This window comes from Callithrix jacchus, chromosome 14 (assembly GCF_049354715.1).
Source record: "Callithrix jacchus isolate 240 chromosome 14, calJac240_pri, whole genome shotgun sequence".
NCBI lineage: Eukaryota > Metazoa > Chordata > Mammalia > Primates > Cebidae > Callithrix > Callithrix jacchus.
This window is the reverse complement of record NC_133515.1, coordinates 16,519,821-16,538,818: the sequence shown is the minus strand read 5'-3', so window position 1 is coordinate 16,538,818 and position 18,998 is coordinate 16,519,821. Positions and strand designations below refer to the sequence as shown.

At 42.0% G+C, this 18,998-nt stretch overlaps 1 protein-coding gene, 1 non-coding gene and 1 pseudogene across 2 annotated transcripts in view; all 3 read left to right on the top strand.

Moving 5' to 3' along the window:
- Window positions 1–18,998, top strand: part of LOC144579140 (uncharacterized) — a 96,420-nt gene that overhangs the window by 68,484 nt on the left and 8,938 nt on the right. The window contains exons 2-3 of the mRNA XM_078348403.1: window positions 2,550–2,689; window positions 6,312–6,407. Of these exons, the coding sequence (XP_078204529.1) occupies window positions 2,550–2,615 (66 nt within the window). The 3' untranslated portion in view covers window positions 2,616–2,689; window positions 6,312–6,407. The remainder of the gene's footprint in view (window positions 1–2,549; window positions 2,690–6,311; window positions 6,408–18,998) is intronic.
- LOC118147659 (small nucleolar RNA U3) lies at window positions 689–895 on the top strand. Its single transcript, XR_004734095.2, has one exon. It is a non-coding gene; the product is annotated as a small nucleolar RNA U3 (small nucleolar RNA).
- Window positions 9,415–18,985, top strand: LOC118147455 (protein ILRUN pseudogene; annotated as a pseudogene).

The window sequence follows — 18,998 nt, the reverse complement described above, 5'->3', positions numbered from 1 at the left end:
ATGGGAAACAGCACTTGTGCAATTCACTTGTGAACTGGAATGGCAGCTTCGCTTCATACAACACCATTTTTACTCAGAAAGAACAACTGGAAGGCAAACTATGGCCACGCAAAGTTGGGTACCTGGCAGACATTTCCTCAAAAATTAACAAAGTGAGCCTGTCATGTCAAGAAAAACAAATGGCAGTATTTGTGGCCGATACTAATATTCAAGGTCTGAGGTGAAAATTAGAAACTTGGAATGCTTCAGTAGCTTTCTAGTACTTAACAGACTTTTCTGATGTGGTCAGGATGATATTAGCAAATGGGATTTTTCTGACATTGCAAAATGAAATGAATCAATGTTTGGAAGATCTGTACAATTCAGTGAACCAATATTTTCCAGATGACCAATGCATGGTGCTACAAAATCATGCATGAATTTTTCAGAAATGAAAAGTTATTGATGTAGGTTTGGATTCTATACTGCAACAAACATTTAAAAAATTACTACTTACTGAATTTTGGTGTAGTATCAAAGACGAATGTTCACAAGTGTTAATACATTGAAAGAGTATACAATACTCCTCTCTTTTTTAATGGCATGTTGTTGTAAGCCTGGACTCTATTTATCAACCACAATTCTATATTATAGCAGATTAAATGCAGGAGCAGTTAGGAGAGTCCAGCCGTGAAAAAGATTTGAAAAAAAGGCTATACTTTCAGAGATCATTTCTGTGGTCACTAGAGAAGTTTTTCTGAATGTGCAGAACATCAGAAGCTACGAGGAGGAAAAGGCAGCCAGGTCTCCCTGAGGGGAGGATGGTTCTCGGAGTTGCGGTACAGCAGCCATTTGCCCTTGAGGCTCATTCTCCTTTTCTTTGGGAAAGTATGAGACAGAGGTTATACTGAGTGATGTCCATTAAAAAGAGAGAGAAATTTGCAAAATATATAGCAATACCATTCTTCGCATTACTTTTTAAATTTTGAAATGTAGTTATTTTCATGAAAATGTATCATTTATGTCAGCATATGGTAGGTTTATTATTTGCTAAAATGAGTTACTAGTACATACTCTTTAGAGTCTCAGTTTTAATTTCTAATATGGTAGTTACTGACAGACATTCTCCACCTCAACGAAAGCTCTTTGGAATCCTCAATAATTCATTCCTTCCTTCCTTCCTTCCTTGCTTCCTTCCTTCCTCCCTTCCTCCCTCCCTCCCTCCCTTCCTTCCTTCCTTCTGTTGTTGTTGGAGCCTCGCCCTGTCACCCAGGCTGGTGTACAGTGACACAATTTTGGCTCATGGCAACCTTTACCTCCCGGGTTCAAGCAATTCTCCTGTCTCAGCCTCCTAAGTATCTGGGATTACAGATGCCTGCTACCACACCTAACAAATTTTTTTTTGTATTTTTAGTAGAGACGAGGTTTCATCATATTGGTAAGGTTGGTCTCAAACTCCTGACCTCAGGTGATCTATCTGCCTCGGCCTCCCAAAGTGGTGGGTTAGGCGTGAGCCACTGTGCTTGGCCAATTCTTTCTTTTTTATTTCTTTCTTTTTGAGATGGAGTCTTGCTCTGTTTCCCAGGCTGGAATGCAGTGGTGCAATGTCAGCTCACCACAATCTCTGACTCCTGGGTTCACAGGATTCTCCTGCCTCAGCCTCTCAAGTAGCTGGTATTACAGGCACCTGCCACCAGGTCCAGCTAATTTTTTGTATTTTTAGTAGAGTTGAAGTTTCACCATGTTGGCCAGGATGGTCTTCAACTCCTGACCTCAAGTGATCTACCTGCTTCAGCTTTCCAAAGTGCTGGGATTGCAGGTGTGAGCCACTGCGCCCGCCTGAGTCCTCAATAATTCTTCAGAACGCAGAGTTCCTGAGACTGAGGCTTTTGAGCACTGCTGAGGCTCAAAGAGTTCCTTGAGACTGAGGCTTATGAGAGGCAGTGAGGGTGGGAATAGGATGTGGGTGTGTCTCCTCCTGGGGGATGACAATTTAGAGGAGACCTGCTAATTTGACCACAATCACTATGGACAGAAATGAACAGCCTTGGAGAGTTCTACACTTTCTGACTGGTCCAAGAAAGACTAGATGCTATGAGTCAAATGGGCCAGAGTGCTGTTTCTCTCTTCACATGCTTTAGGTTACTGAAACAACATAAACGCACATTTTTGAGTATTTCACTGTAGAACAGAGAGAAGCTTCCTTCTGATATCTCATGTCCTCTTCTTCTGCCTCCCATGATTATCAAATATACTTACTTCTTTGTGCTTCATATACGGTATATTTGACTCAAAACTTCACATGCTGGAGCACCTGGATCATTTTGTTGCCTTTAGTCCTCTCTCCCTGTTGAAGTGTGGGCTTCTACAGAGCAGGCACTATGCCCAGCCCACTAGATCCGGGCAGAGCCAGCCCAGCATCCAGTCTGGTGCAAAGGGGGGCCTTCAGAGCATGTTTGCTGACTGAATGAGTAAATATAGAAAGGTAATTCTATTTAGGATAAAGCTGAGACTGTTGTGTGAGTCTGTTACTTAATCCCTTATGCTGCATGCTATTTCCTCCCACTCAGAAGCAGCTGTTTGAGGAGCACATATCTCCATCTTCTACAAGCCGAGAAGCAAATGGGGATTGTTGATGAAGCTGTGGTCTTGGGTTCTGAGGCCAGGCGTCCAGTCCAACCTGGCTTCCAACTAGCTGTGTGCCATCAAGGTCTGTGAGTGCCTCCTGATTATTACCTACAGATAGACACTCAGATGGACATATGTCCTCTCGATGCAGAAACAGCCAAACACCTTGAACCCTGGCTTATCGGAAATGCTCAAGCACCAGGGTGATGAATTTCATATGAGAAAGGCTTTTATTTTATACTCCAGAGGCAGGACAATTTTAAAATACCATTCACCTTGGACCTGTATTCTCTAAGTGATATTGAGTAATCATTGAGAAGCAAAACAAGATACAGAGAGGGACTGAGAAACTGTACTGTGTCTTACCTTGCCCTCAATCAAGAGATTCATGCATTCATTCCTTAAATATGTACTGCTCATTATGTGCCCATGTGCAAGGATTGGTGTGGGACTTGGGTGATCACAGGACAATCAGGTTATGCAGTCAGGTTATGTGGGGTCCTCGTCCTTTCAGGGGCTCCGTTTCCTTGTTTCTAAAATTAAAACTTGGAAAATATGTTCTTTAAGAGTCTTTCCAGATTGGAACGCCTGTGATTTTCAACAGCCACAGAAGCAGTCTCTTGCTTCTTATGTATCTATTAAAATCTTGGGTAACAGAATTTAACCATTTTTTGAGATTTAACCAGACTTAGGCCCTGCGAAACTTTATGCTTTCCCAGAAGATGAATCATGAGATACTCCAGTGATGGGGGACAAAGAACAAATGTCTTGGGAAATTTGAAGATCTCTGTGTCTGTGCACAAGTCACTTTCACTCAGCACCAAACCACTTCTAAGTAGGAAACATCAAATCTTCTCCCATCTCTGAAACTCATCCATGTCTCCACATATGGCTTCATTTGAGGGACTCATTAATTTTTTATGCCTGTAATTCCCTGACTCAACCCCATGCAAGGATATGACTACTGAAGGCCTGTCATAAATTTAATTATTTTTTTTACAAGTTCTATTGTTATATGAGCAGCTGTGATGCTATGGATGGGGCTGCTCACTAGTTCTGATCATAAAGCTCAGGACACTGTCTGTGCTCTTCAGGGCCCTTTCTTCCCCTTTTCTCTACCACAACTTTGCCATGTTTTACCCTTAGCATGGTTCATAAAATCCAAAGTCACCTATTCCTGAAAGAGCATAGACATTCATGAAGCAGTACAAGATAGCAAAGGTCCTGATTGATACATCTCAGGAAACAATCCAGTTTCAAAAAATGAGTTTAGCTTCACCTTAGAAGAAAAAGAAATGTTTAATATAAGGAAAGTTTATTCCCAGAGTTTGACTTAACTCTGTTAGCTACAGTAGCTGAGCTTTCAAGGTCTCAGGAGGAAGGAACACTCTAGAGACCTGAGCTATATCACTTTATGTTTTGAAAGGAAGATGCAGACCCCTAAGGCTGGCCCATGTCAAGATAAATTTTCTCTGCTTTGAAAAAAGAAACAGTTCCTCTTTTCAGTGAATGTTTGATACTCTGGAGGCCCCAATTTCTTTAGTTCAATGCCAACATTTTTCTTCTATTAATCTTATTTTCTCTCTCACATGTAGATTATAAGTCCCTTGTTCTTAGCCCAGTGCATAGTACAGAGAAAGCTCTTCAATGAAGAATGCATATCTGGCTCTCTTCTCTAATATGGGGTCCTATGTCATGCTGGCAGGAAAAGCTTGTTTTTATGGTGTGTAATTTAGGCATATTTATTCTCCTACCGGTAGTTTCTAGGGATTGACCAAAAACCAAAACCTCCCTACTCAAGTCAGAGAGCCTGACAGTCAAATCTTGAAGCTCTGACACTGCCCAATCAAGGGGAGACCTACTGCCTTTCATGGAAATATTTCCTCTTCATCCACTAATCAAAGATTTATGAATGACCTATTGCGGGCAAGGAACTCTATGGGGTTCCAGGGATATAAAGTTAGGTAAGCTATGGTCCTTCTCCCATTAAATGGGGATGATAAATAAGTTACCTGCTTAAAAAAAAAAAGTATCCGGAATTGTGTTTTTATTTTAGATAAGCTAGGAATAATTTTTTTAGTATATTTAGAATATAAGCACGCTCCCTGCAATATGTGGGCCATACTTCACTGTAAAATTATTCCCAGTCTATCTGAAATTCAAATTTAACTGAGTATCCTGCATCTAATTCTTGTGTTACAGTAGCACCCACTGTTATCGTCCTTGGTCCTGTGAACAGTGGTATTCGAATAGTAGGAATTATGAGCTCTTGCAATTGTTGTCACTATTACGGTTTTTTTTTTTTTTTTTTTTTTTTGAGACAGAGTCTTGTCTCGCTCTATTGCCAGGCTGGAGTGCAGTGCTGCGGTCTCAGCTCACTACAACTTCTGACACCCTGGTTGAAGGGAGTCTCCTGCCTCAGCCTCCCGAACAGCTGAGATTATAGGCACACGCCACCAGGCCCAGCTAATTTTTGTATTTTTAGTAGAGACGGGGTTTCACTGTGTTAGCCAGGATGATCTTGATCTTCTGACCTCGTGATTGGCCCGCCTTGGCCTCTCAAAGTGCTGGAATTACAAGCATGAGCCACCGCGCCCAGCTGATTATGCCATTTTTAAGCTGGGAAAACTGAGAGGCAGAGGTTAAGTAACCATCTAAGGTCAGTTAGATACTAAGTGTCTGTGCTGCAATTTGAACCCAGGCAGACTAAGCTTTTAGCACAAAGTAATATAAATACTTATATTACTAAGTATAGTAATATAACCACTATGCTATACTTATATTACTGCTTCTAATAATTTATTTACGCGATTTGCTATAAAATAATTTTCACATTTCTTAAGTCTTTCATGTGTTATATACAGGGGCTGAGAAGCTCAGTAATGAGTACCACTTTGCCTTCAGACAATGAGATTTTTGTATTCATTCAGCACATGTTTATGTGCTGTGCTTTATGACCATATTGTTAGATTTGGTATCATGTTTTCTTTGGTAAATCAGGACATAGAGATTAGGTAAATTGACTTTAATATCAAGTATGTCATCTGAGCCAGCCCTGGAACTACTAGACCATCTCCTGTGTCTATGACAGAACCCAGTTCTGCTTGGTGGGTATCTATTATCTATTCAATAAAATGAGGAAAAATGGAAATAAATTCATACTATATATAATGTGATGATCTTATCATCCATGCCAAATATAGAAATACCACCCTTTTAGATCTTTAAAAACAAAAATGACCTTCCTATTGGGAGAATATGTTATAGTATGTGGGCCTCACCCTTTAGTGTCCATCAGAGTCCCCTGGGGGCTTGTGCACCACAGATGTCTGGGTCCTGCCCTGGAGTTTCTGATGTAGCCGGTCGGGTGACCCTGAACATGTGCATTTCTAGCCAGTTCCCAGGAGATGCTGATGCTGCTGGTCCAGGGACCACATGGGGAAAACCTTCGGGCACAGCAAAAGGAAGGGTAAAATCAGAAAGCCTGGGGTCTGTGTCCAGCTTCCAGCCTGTGAACAAAGCCAAGTTACAGAGCCTGATGGAGTCTGTTTCTTCATCCCGTTAGGCTCCTGGTGCCCTTCTGAAAATGAAGTGGCATAAAGTAAAAACAGTTTTTTTCTTGCTTTTATCCTTCAGAGACACTACAGTTGTGCTTCTGCCACACACACAGCATTGTGAATTGCCTGTCTTGATTGTTTCCGCAGGTGTCCGCTCAGAAGAAGGCTCCTGACTGATGGATGATGGGATAGTGCAGGAATCCTGTTTGGCCTGATGCTCAGCCCAGAGATGCCAGTGATGAGGTGAGATGCACATTGTCTTTAATTGGCTGTTTCTGTAAGGACTGTAGGACTATACTTTTGTCTTTACTTGGTTTTCCTGGAAGCAGATCCTGAGACAAGGTGCAGTTTGTTTAGAAGGCGATCCCAGAAAACGCCAGCGGGAGAGCGGGAAAGGAAGCAGGGAGGGAGGGGGCAGGTGGGGCGTGTAAGCAAGGCTTTAAGAACTCCTCCAGGCCGGCATGGTGGCTCATGCCTGTAATCCCAGCACTTTGTGAGGCCAAGGCGGGTGGATCAGGAGGTCAGGAGTTTGAGATCAGCCTGACCAACATGGTAACACCCAGTCTCTACTAAAAATACAAAAATTAGTCAGACACGGTGGCATGTGCCTGTAATTCCAGCTACTTGGGAGGCTGAGGCAGGAGAATCGCTTGAACCCGGGAGGCAGAGGTTGCAGTGAGCCGAGATTGGGCCTGCAGTGAGCTGAGACTGGGCCGCTGCACACCGGCCTGAGTGACAGAGCGAGACTCCATCTCAAAAAGAACAAACAAAAAAACTCCTCCAGGCCAGTTACCACAGTGGGCATGATGGCCTGGTACCGCTGGGGGAGCTCTGGCTTTCTTTGGAGGCTTCCCGGGGGATCTTTATCTGTCATTCCAGCTGCCTGAGAAAGCCCTCAGGTGGGAGGTAGTTTAGCTAATGCAGACAACAGCAGGGCCTGGGGTCCAGAGGTGCCAATGGCAAACTCCTCTGTCGGCGGGCCTCTCGCCAAAGCTCTAAGGCACCCACTGTTAGTGGCTATGTGCCACATGCTTCACGTGCGCCAGGCAGAGACGACCTCAAAGCCGCTGGTCTTCACTGCGGGTGGCGAGGTGGCTAGAATAGTGCACTTCAGTCGTTCCGTTTCAGCCTCCATCCCTGGTAGCGCCTGAGCCTCCCCGGAGTCCGAGCCAGCCTCAGCACCCTGCACTTCCTTGCTGTCGCCTGGCTGTTCCCGTGGCGGCCAAGCTCGGCACCTTTCACACTCCCTGCCCCCGGGAGGAAGAAGACTCTGCTTGTTCCTTATCACAGCACGGTTGCTATCGCACCCACAGCGGTGTCCCCCACGCGCCTCATTCACCATGATCTCAGTAGAGGTCTCCTGTGGGGCGTCCAGGCCTCGGGAGGGTGTCGCTCATCTCCCGCGGCACCCTCCCGGACTAGCACTAGCGCAGCAGGCAGGCATCACCTCCCGAGGTTTAGCCCCAAGTTTTATGGTTTAATGAAGCACATAAATAGAGATATTGTCTTCATCACGACAGCGATTGCTTTCACTTGGCAGGGATCCCACAGAATACTGCACCTTTGGGATTCCCCTTCCTATTTCAGAGGCAATCATCATCATCTACATTTTACAAAATCAGAAGCACAAGCTCAGAGGGGTTCAGAGAAGTTTAAACATGTGTCTAGGCTGGGCGCGGTGGCTCACGCCTATAATCCCAGCACTTTGGGAGGCCGAGGCGGGTGGATCATGAGGTCAAGAGATTAAGACCATCCTGGTCAACAAGGTGAAACCCCGTCTCTACTAATAATACAAAAATTAGCTGGGCATGGTGGCGCGCGCCTGTAGTCCCAGCTACTCGGGAGGCTGAGGCAGGAGAATTGCTTGAACCCAGCAGGCGGAGGTTGTGGTGAGCCGAGATCGCGCCATTGCACTTCAGCCTGGATAACAAGAGTGAAACTCCATCTCAAAAAAAAAAAAACAAAAAAAAACATGTGTCTAGTGGTTAAATGGTCAGGTTAAGATGACCACTGAGCATTTGAGTTTAAGGATTTATAAAACCATGCAGACAGCGCAGAGGTGTGATCTGTGCGCGGGGCTCAGCCACAGGGCGTGGGGCCTAGGCCCTGCTGCGCACTCCGGATTCAGCGGTTACAGTTTCGCCAGAGGGCCACTCCCAGGGGCTGCTCCAACCCAGGGCATGACATTGCAGGGGTGAAGGGGGCAGCCCCGCTCTTGGGAGAGGCGCGGAATTCCATCAAGGCCACCCCGGTAGACTGGGGCGCGGCCTTCTTGGGAGCACACAGCCGTCTAGGATGCTTCTAGGCATCCTTCCCTCTGCTCCGCTCAGGGTCTGTTGGTGTTCCACAGGGAGTCTCCAAAATGGCCCCAATGACCTAAAATCCCCACCTCCTGCTCTCCACATCCTTGAATGGGCCCCTCCTTTTTACCAGAGCGAATCTGTGTGATTGTGAACAAATTATCTGTGTGAATGGCATATAGAAGAATTAATGATAAGTGACTTTTGAGATTAGGTTATGAAGAACTACAGCTTCCTTCTTGGGCTGTCTCTATCTCTCTCTCTCTCTGTTACCTCTTTCTGTTCTCTCTTCTCTCTCTGTTTCTTACTATGTCTCAGCTCACTTGCTCAGGGGCAAGCAAGTGGCCATGTTTGAAGGGCACTCAAACAGCTCTGTGGAGATGCTCACATAATAAGGAACTAAATAAGGCCCTCGGTGCCACTGAGACCAGCCAACAATCACATGAATGAGTTTGGAAGGGATCCAGGAGCCACCAAATGGCTGCAGCACCAGCCTATATAGCTTGACTGCAAGCTATGTAGGCTGGGGCTATATAATTATTATTATATATATAATTATTAATATATATACTCATAATATATAATTATTGTTTTAAATTTGTCTGTTAAGCAGCTGTATGTTTCTATATGGATAGAATTGAATTTTGCATTGTAATGGAATCTAAAGATATTTTGTGTTTAATAGGTGAATTAACTTGATAAGGTGAATTAATTTGGTAAGATATTTGCTCTTGGAGAGGCAGGAGGCGGAGGAGCTGGCGGGGGTGGGAGGGAGGGGAGAGTGAGTAGCAGAGTGAGTTTACCTCCATGAGGCTTTGAGAGGCCCAGGGCTTACCCAAAGGGAGTGGGGTCACGAGGCTAACTAGCAGTGGGCCCCCTCCCAGTCCCCGGACGGGGGGCATGCGGCTCAGTTGTGAGGAAGTAGGGACGTGGATGTCAGGCATGACACCATGGAGGGCATGGACGTGGACCTGGACCAGGGGCTGATACAGAAGTTAGCTGCCTGGGCACCACCAACAAGGATAGGCTCATCATTGAGTTCCAGAGGCTTCTCAGCTTCCAGCTCAACCCTGCTGGTTGCACCTTACTCCTGGACATGAACAACTGGAACCTACAAGCCAAAAATGGCACCTATTATGACTTTGAGAGCCCAAACATCAGTGTGTACCCTCTATGTCCTTTGTTAAAGATGTCACTATAGGAGAAGAAGAGTCAATATCTCCTGATACTCAGTTTGTAAAAACATGGTGGATCCAGAATTCTGGCGTAGAGGCGTGGCCTCCAGGGGTTTGTCTTAAGTATGTCAGGGGAGACCAATTTGGACATGTGCACATGGTGATGGTGAGTGAGATGGCTAGAGCCCCAGGAGATTACAGATATCAGCATACAGATGTGCAGCCCCAGCAGGGCAGGAATCTATCAGGGACAGTGGCGGATGTGCACTGCTATAGGACTCTACTATGGAGATGTCATCCAGGTGATTCTCAGTGTGGAGGTGGGCAGACTTTTAGGAATAACGCAGCAGCTGTCATCTTTTGAAACCAAGTTCAACACACAGACACATGGAAAACAACTTAAAAGACTCTGGGAGTTCCGAGTTCAACTCAACCAGCAAAAACACAGGGACTCCTGCTCCTGACCAAATTGAGCAACACCAGAATAGATTGTCACAGAACTCTATAAATCTGTCTCCCAGTAGTCACACAAACAACTCATCAGTAGTGACTTACAGTAAGGTGCTCCATGGGTCTTACCCTTCGGCCAATCTTCTTTTTTTTTTTTTGAGATGGAGTCTGGCTCTGTCACCCAGGCAGTGGTGCAATCTTGGCTCACTGCAACCTCTGCCTCCCGGGTTCTAGAGATTCTCTTGCCTCAGCCTCCTGAGTAGCTGAGTAGCTGGGATTACACAAGTATGCCATCACACCCAGCTAATTTTTGTATTTTTAATAGAGGCAGTGCTTCACCATGTCAGCCAGGATGGTCTCCATCTCTTGACCTTGTGATCCACCTGCCTCAGCCTCCCAAAGTGCTGGGATTACAGGCGTGAGGTACCAAGCCCGGCCCCCTTCTGCCGGTCTTAACAGGATGTCAGCAAGAAGAAAAATTAACAAAAGACAGAAGGCCTGACTTTGGGGGGTAAGGCAAGGGATTCCTCTGGATTGCAGACCACAATTGCGCAGACCCCTGGCTCTGACCCCCTCTCATCCCAGAAGAAGAAAAAGCAGAACAGACTAGCTTTGAGTAAACTCAGTATGCATGTGTGAAAAAACAAAAAAAGGAAACGTCCTTTTGTTTGTTGGATTTTCTACTTTGATAATTATTCTTTAGGTTGTTCACTATATTGTTGGGTTTCTCTGTTTTTTTGTGTATGTGTGCAGTTTTGATTTTTAGAAATGTTTGTGTTTGTGTTGTGATAGCTGGGCTTATATTTATACCCTTATGTAACAACTTTAATCCTTTTCTTTTACGATACATTATTTCCACCTAAAATGTGCAATATAATTACTGTTTTCCTCTTCCCTTCTATCTCTGCTCTACTACCAAATATTAACAAATACTATCTTTCTTACTATTTACTTTTGTACTGTTAAATATGCTTAGATTTTTATTACATGATTCATTGGCTTTAAAATTCTCTGACTCTCAGCTATTACTTATAAATCCCACAATAATTTCTTTCTCTTCTGTATCAGTGCACATGCATACCTACTTTTCCCCCTTTTTTCCCTAAGTTTTTGTCAGCATGTATAATTTTTATTTATTTTCTCTCTTCAACTTCTGAAACCCAGAAGTTGCAGCATTACTGCTGAAGTTAAATATATTTGATATTGATCACCAGTCCTTTCAGCTGTCCCATCAGCTCTTGCTTGACTACCGTTCAATCTGCTGGAAGTGTCTTCAAAAAGGCTTGTGGGAATATTGTTTGAGCTTTTTCATGTTTAAAACAATTTACTTGTAGCTTTTATTTTTTGGAAGCAGCTTAGATGGATCTTGGGTCACACTTTCTTCCTTTTAGTATCTTATAGATGTTGTTTTATTATCATTTAGCATTAAATCTTTTTGTGACCAGATAAATGTATTTTTTTATAAGTGATGTGTGTGTGTGTGTGTGTGTGTGTGTGTGTGTGTGTGTGTGTATGTGCCTTCTACTATGCCATGCTTCAGTGTTGACCATTCTGGATTAATGTTTTCCTAGCAAACAATAAGCCTTACATAGATGCCAGTTTTCTTTAATTTTAGGAACCTTTCTTGAATTATATATTCGAAGTGTTTCATCATGTGTTTTTAAAAATAATCTCAACTTTTATTTTAGATTCAGGGCATGCAAGTTTATTACATGGGTATACTGTGTGATGTTGAGGTTTGGGATATGATTAATCCATCATCACCTAGATAGTGAGCATAGTAACCAATATAATTTTTTTTTTTTAGATGGAGTCTCACTCTGTCACCCAGTCTCACTCTGTCAGCCAGGCCCGATCTCGGTCCACGGCAACCTCTGCCTCCAGGGTTCTAGTGATTCTCCTACCTCAACCCGCTGAGTAGCTGGGATTACAGGTGTGTGCCATCATGCCCAGGTAATTTTTGCATTTTTAATAGAGATGGGGTTTTGCCATGTTGGCCAGGCTGGTCTTGAACTCCTTACCTCAAGCAATCCACCCACCTCGACCTCCCAAAGTGCTGGGATTATAGGCATGAGCCGTTGCGCCGGGGTAGTACCCAATAGATTTTCAATCACTGCCCACTTTCCTTCCTCCCACCTCCCTCTAGTAGTCCCCAGTGTCTGTTGTTCCCATTAATATGTCTCTTTGTTCCCAATGTTTAGCTCCTAGTTGTAAGTGAGAACACGTGTCTGGGTGTGGTAGCTCACATCTGTAATCCCAGCATTTTGGGAGGTTGAGGTGGGCACATCACCTGAGGTTAGGAGTTCAAGACCAGCCTGGCCAACATGATGAAAGCCCGTCTCTACTAAAATACAAAAATTAGCTGGGCTTGATGGTGGGTGCCTGTAATCCCAGCTACTTGGGAGGTTAAGGCAGGAGAATCGCTTGAATCTGGGAGGCAAAGGTTGCAGTGGGCTGAGATGGTGCCATTGCTCTCCAGCCCGGGTGACAGAGCAAAACTCTGTCTCAAAAACAACAACAACAAAAAAAGTGAGAACATGTGATCTTTAGTTCACTTAGGATAATGGCCTCCAGCTGCATCCATGTTGCTGCAAAGTATATTATTTTATTCATTTTTATGGTCGTATGGCAACCCATGGTGTATATGTACATTTTCTTTATCTAGTCTACTGTTGATGGGAACCTAGGTTGATTCCACAGCATTGATATTGTGAATAGTGCTGTGATGAACATAGGAGTGCATGTGTCTTTTTAGTAGAACAATTTATTTTCCTTTGGATATATACCCTGTAATAGGATTGCTGGATTGAATGGTAGTTCTAAGTTCTTTGACAAATCTCCAGACTGCTTTCTACAGTGGTTCAACTAATTTGTATTCACATCAGTGGGTATATATGTTCCATTTTCTCCTTGCCAGCATCTCCTGTTTTCTGACATTTTAAATAATAGCATTCTGACTGGTGTGAGATGCTATCTCAATGTGGTTTTGATTTGCATTTCTCTGATGATTTAGAGATGTTGATCATTTTCTCATATATTTGTTGACTACATGTGTGTCTTCTTTTAAGAAATGTCTGTTCATATCTTTAGTTCACTTTTTAACAGGGTTTTTTTTTTGATTGTTGAATTGTTTAAATTCCTTATAGATTTGGATATTAGACCTTTGTCAGGTGCATAGTTTGTGAATATTTTTCTCTCATTCTGTAGGTTGTCTGTTTACTCTGTTGATAGTTTCTTTTGCTGTGCAGAAGCTCTTTAGTTTAATTAGGTCCCACTTGTCAATTCTTATTTTTGTTGCAATTGCTTTCAAGGACTTAGTGATAAATTCTTTTGCAAGGCCAATGTCCAGAATGGTATGTCCTAGGTTTCTTCGAGGATTCTTATGGTTTGAGTCATATATTTATGTCTTTAATCCATCTTCAATTTTTGTTTATGGTGAAAGGTACAGATACAGTTTCATTCTTCTGCATATGGCCAGCCAGCTATCCCAGCACCATTTATTGAATAGGGAGTCTTTTACCCATTGCTTGTTTTTGTCAACTTTGTCAAAGATCAAATGGCTGTAGGTGTGTGGCTTTACTTCTGGGTTGTCTTTTCTGTTCCATTGGTATACGTGTCTGTTTTTGTATCGGTATCATGGTGTTTTTGTGATTGTAGCCTTATAGCATAGTGTGTAGCTTATAGTATAGTATAAGCCTTATCGTTTATAATGTGAGGTCTCCAGCTTTGTTCTATTTTGCTTAAGATTGCTTTAGCTATTTCGGCTCTTTTGGTTTCCTATTAATTTTAGCATAGTTTTCTTTTTCTAGCTCTGTGGAAATGATGCTGGTAGTTTGATAGGAATAGCATTGAATCTGTAGATTGCTTTAGGTAGTATGGCCATTTTAACAATATTAGTTCTTCCAATCTGTGAGTGTGTATGTTTTTCCACTTCTATGACTTCTTTCAGCAGTGTTTTGTAGTTCTTCTTGTAGAGATATCCTTCAATGTTGAGCACTCTGGACTCTTTTTTTCCCTGTGAACAGTGAGCCTTATGCAGATTCTAGACCTCTTGAATTTCAGGAACATTTCTTGATTTCAATATTTAAATTTTTTGTGGTTTATTGTTTTGGTTTTCTTCTTCAGGAAAAAAATTGGTTTAGTTATCTTCATGTGTCTTCCAGTCATTCTATTTTTCTCTGTAATTTGTTTTATATTCTGACATTATCGATTTCATTGTATTCTCTTTTCTCATTTATAACCATATGTATACATTTCTAATGTTTTTCTTAGACTGTCTGATCTCCTTATGTGCGTTTAATTTTGTGTTTAAATTTGTAACGAGTCTTTTCTTTTACTTCTCTGTGGATATCTTTCCCAAATTCCTGCATTTCTATTTGTGGTTTTTCTTACTAAAGGTTAGTTGCTTTGATACATTTTAAAAAGTACTTATTCTTTTTTTATTTTTTTTATATGGAGCTACCACAGACTGGAGTGCATTGGTGAGAACTTGGCTTATTGCAACCTCTGCCTCCTGGGTTCAAACAATTCTCTAGCCTCAGCCTCCTGAATAGTGGTTCTATAGGTGTTTTTTTTAGTAGAGACCGGGTTTCATCATAATGGCCAGGCTGTTCTTGAACTCCTGACCTCAGGTGATCTGCCCACTTTGGCCTCCCAAAGTGCTGGGATTACAGGCATGAGCCACCGCACCCAGCCTAAAATACTTATTCTTATAATATCTTTATCTCAGTGTTATGTAGTCCTTTTGAAAACTTTTGTTTTTCTACATATCCATAAAACTATTGAACTAATTGACTTTTTATGAGCCAGCTATTTGCTTGTGATTTGTATGTGTCTGTGTGCGTGTGTGTGTATTGTGTGTGTGTGTGTGTGTGTGTGTGTGTATAGAGGAGTGTCGAGAACTGGAGAGAGGGAAGGAGAAGACTTAAGCTTGGTTTCCTAAGCTTCACAATTCAAAGGCTGTCTCACTTCTCCCACCAAAAATGTCCACTTCTGCATCTATTGATCGCATGTATGATTCTTTCTTCTGCTTCTATGAGTCAAACATAGCCTAGCAATGTTTCTGCTACTGGCTGTACTTACTCCAGTATCCTCAATTATTGCTACAAAGGGTGGATATGGTCTTTCCCTTCTATGTTGAGCCACTTACCTCTATAGCACAGCATATATTTTCAATGGTACATTCTGAGTTGTGCCTTTGCAGGGTCCCCTTTCACCTGCTCATTATTTTTTTGTCTTCTTCAACATCATATTTATTTTTGACATTTCTTTCAGATATTTTAGCATCTGGGAATTATTTCTGTCAATTTTTCATTCTTCTTTTGCTTTTGTTTAATTTCCAAGCAGAGGGGAAAACTGTGCAGACCCATGTAGCTATGTAGTGGAAGTGCTCACTGACGTCTCTTGACTGGTCTTCTTTGTAATCAACAACATAGCAAGATGACTGAGTGAGATGAGACTAAGGTACAATTTCTGTTCAATGTTTAATTTATTGTGGCTAGCTGGTTGGTCAGTGAGACCACTTAGCTAGCAAAAATAAGTAAACTAGTCTGACAAAATTGATCTAATATGCACAATCTGAAAGTATTTCCACAAAATAAGTCTTTTTATTTACTAATTCAGTTGAACAGCTACAACAATAATAAGAGTAAAACACCAGGGGCAATTGACTAAATTACAGTCTGGGAATTTTACTTTTCAACTTACGAAAAGTAAACCTTCTACATTTTGTCATATTTCATCCATTCATGAAAGATGACAAAAACTGACTCTAATGGAGTTTATTAATATCGTGAAATATTATGTTAGAGAAATATTAAATCACATATAGTACAAATGCTAAGGTTGGAATGTGTCCCCTTCAAAATTCAAGTGTCGAAACTTACTGGCCAATGTGATAGGATTAAGAAATGAGTCCTTCAGTAGGTGATGAGGCCATGAGGGCTTTTCCTTTGTGAAAAAGATTAAGGTTTTCATAAAGGAGACTTCATGTAGTATTCAACTCTCTTGCCTTCATGCCTTCAGCCTCCAGAACTTTGAGAAAATAAATTTCTGTTCTTTTCATCTTTTGATATTATGACCTGGGTTTTCTATTTTTATATAAATTACCTAGTCAGTGGTGTTTTTATTTTTTTAAAGAGATGGTCTTACTCTGTTGCCTAGGCTGGAGTGTAGCAACATGATCGTAACTCACTATAACCTCAAACTCCTGGTTTCAAGTGATCCTCCCACCTACAGCCTCTTCCTGTAGTCTGGGACTACAGAGATAAACCACTGCACCCCGCTAATTTTGTAAGTAGTTGTTGTTTAGTAGAGGTGGAGTCTCACTAAGTTGCCCAGGCTGGCCTCAAACTCATGGGCTCAAGTGATTCTCTTGCCTTGCGCCTCCCAAAGTGCGAGGATTATAGGCATGAGCACCCAGCCTAGGTCTGTGGTATTCTATTAGAGCAGCACAAACACACCAAGACAGAAGTCACTAAACACACTTCTGTTAAGGCTGTTTTGGCTAGTCTTTTGTCATTTTTTTTTTAAAGTAGTGCAACTTGGCTAAAAGCATCATGAAAGCGCTTTGAGGATATTAGATTCAAATCCTGTTTGTATGGTTTTATTGTGTTTGGGCCCTAGAAATAAAGCTTACTCAGTAGAAGGATGTTTTCCAGTACAAAGAGTTGAATTTTGGGCTCCATGGTAGCATAGTTATAAAAAGTTATGGCATTAAATACAGTCCTAGGAATTGCATTTGATTTTTGGCCAAACCCAAAGAACCAGATTATAACTTATGTCTTCATCACTTCTTTGGAAGCTCATGAGCCCCTCCCACAAATATTTCCACAGTAAATGGAAATCTGTCCTCCATAATAGTGTACTTGTGGTCAGATTTTATGGTATTTGGAAGAGCATTTTTTAGAAATTCTTTGCAAACTAAAAGAGACAGACCTTTTGAGTAAATTTTTATGTCATTTCTTCTTAGAAGTAGGTATCATAATTCTTGATCCAGGAATGAATGTAGGTAATGTCAATTCTCTGGAGCCCAGATTCTTCATTTTTCAAATGACAGAGACTACATAAATTGTTTTTCAATGCTCTTAATTTGTTAACTGAAAGGTGGGTGTAGAGCTATCTCAGAACACAGCAGTTTCGTAGAATAATTTTTGAAAGTCATCGGGTAAGATGGATGACCACCTAAGCCCCATTTGCTTGTGCTAATTTTATCTTTTGAATACTTATTTAGGGATGAGCAATACTGGGGCTAAAATAGAAGTTATTGGGCAGATATTATTATCTACTCTCAGATAACCCTACTGCTTGTGATTGCATGATTTTGATTTTATTCATTTTGATAGTTAAAAAAATTGCAGTTGTCTGTACTTAAACTACAGTTGCTTCCAGAAGAGATTATGCCTTAAGCTTCTGTTACTGAAGGCTTTTATTATAACTTAGTACTTTAGACCGAAATTATTGGCATTCAATTTTACAAGACTATTGTGGTTCAGAGATTGTGTCTTATAAATATAGGGAGTGGGGTGGGGAGAAACAAGGATTTGGAAGCCCTGAGTTTTTTGTTTTTGTTTTTGAGGCAGAGTCAGTCTGTTGCCCAGGCTGGAGTGCAGTGACACAATCTCGGCTCACTACAACTTCTGCCTTCTGGGTTCAAACAATTCTCCTGCCTCAGCCTTCTGAATAGCCAGAATTACAGGCGTGCACCACCACACCTGGTTAATTTTTTTGTATTTTCAGTAGAAATGGGGTTTCGCCATTTGGCCAGGCTGGTCTCAAACTCCTGGCCTCAGGTGATCTGCCTGCCTTGGCCTCCCAAAGTGCTGGAATTACAGGCGTGAGCCACCTTGCCCAGCCCCAATTAATGATAAATGCAAAATTTTGCCAAAAAGCAGCTCAACTTTTTTCTTAATGACAGTAACCCTACGTTTATGTAGTATTGTGATATGACAAATGTAAAAATCATTCCTTCCCAATGACATTGTACAACCACCTGCCTGATATTTGTTGGGATAATTTTGCAAACCTGTAATATCTGTGAGGAAAACATGCAATGCATCACTTACACAAACGTAAGTGGTGGTCCTGCCTGATACAGAATGTGCATTCCATGATCTCTCTTTTCCTCCCCTCTCTATGTAGATGATAGTTTATATAATCTGATAATGGGTGATATTGTTTTCAAATATAGTGTATAGTATAATAAATTTGATGTCCAACAGATCAGGAGACAATCATCATTGAAAAGAGAGATTATTACTCACAGTTTCCAAGAGGAGAGGGCATCCCACACTTACCAGGGGGCCGCACAGGGGAGCACCAGGGTCAGTCAGGAGGTAGAAGGAGAGGGAGGAAGTGTGGACAAGAACCTTCATTGTGGTTTCTGTGGGAAGGGACAGGTGAGGCAGGGTAAACAGGCTTAGGATTGGCTAGTTTGAAGAATTTCAGAGGGCTCTGAGGCATAGGGCTGGCCCTTGTTGTCTGGTTCTTGGTCTTAGGGTGATCAGGGCAAGTGGATAGTGGCTGGAGTGTGAGAGCCTGATAATGGGGATGGTTGGGTGGGTTCTGGATTGGTTGGTTTGCATTTGGAACACACACTCAGTGTCAAGCTGCCTACTAAGAATAAGCTACCCTTGGGAGGGGGCAGACCCAAGGTTAGTCCCTCAATAGATCAGTTGATATCTATCTGTCTGTCTAGCTTTTATATATGTGTAGTTGTGGTTTTAGTTTAGTTATCTCCTTCCACACGATGGTGTAAATTCTTTTTAATGCAGTCTTTTATAAACAGAGACTTCTAATTTTGATGTATCCTATTTATCAATCTTTTTCTTTATGTTTTCCTTTTAAGAAATTTTGCCTACGCAAGGTCATGAAGATGTTCTCCTATATTGTCTTCTAGGGGGTTACATGTT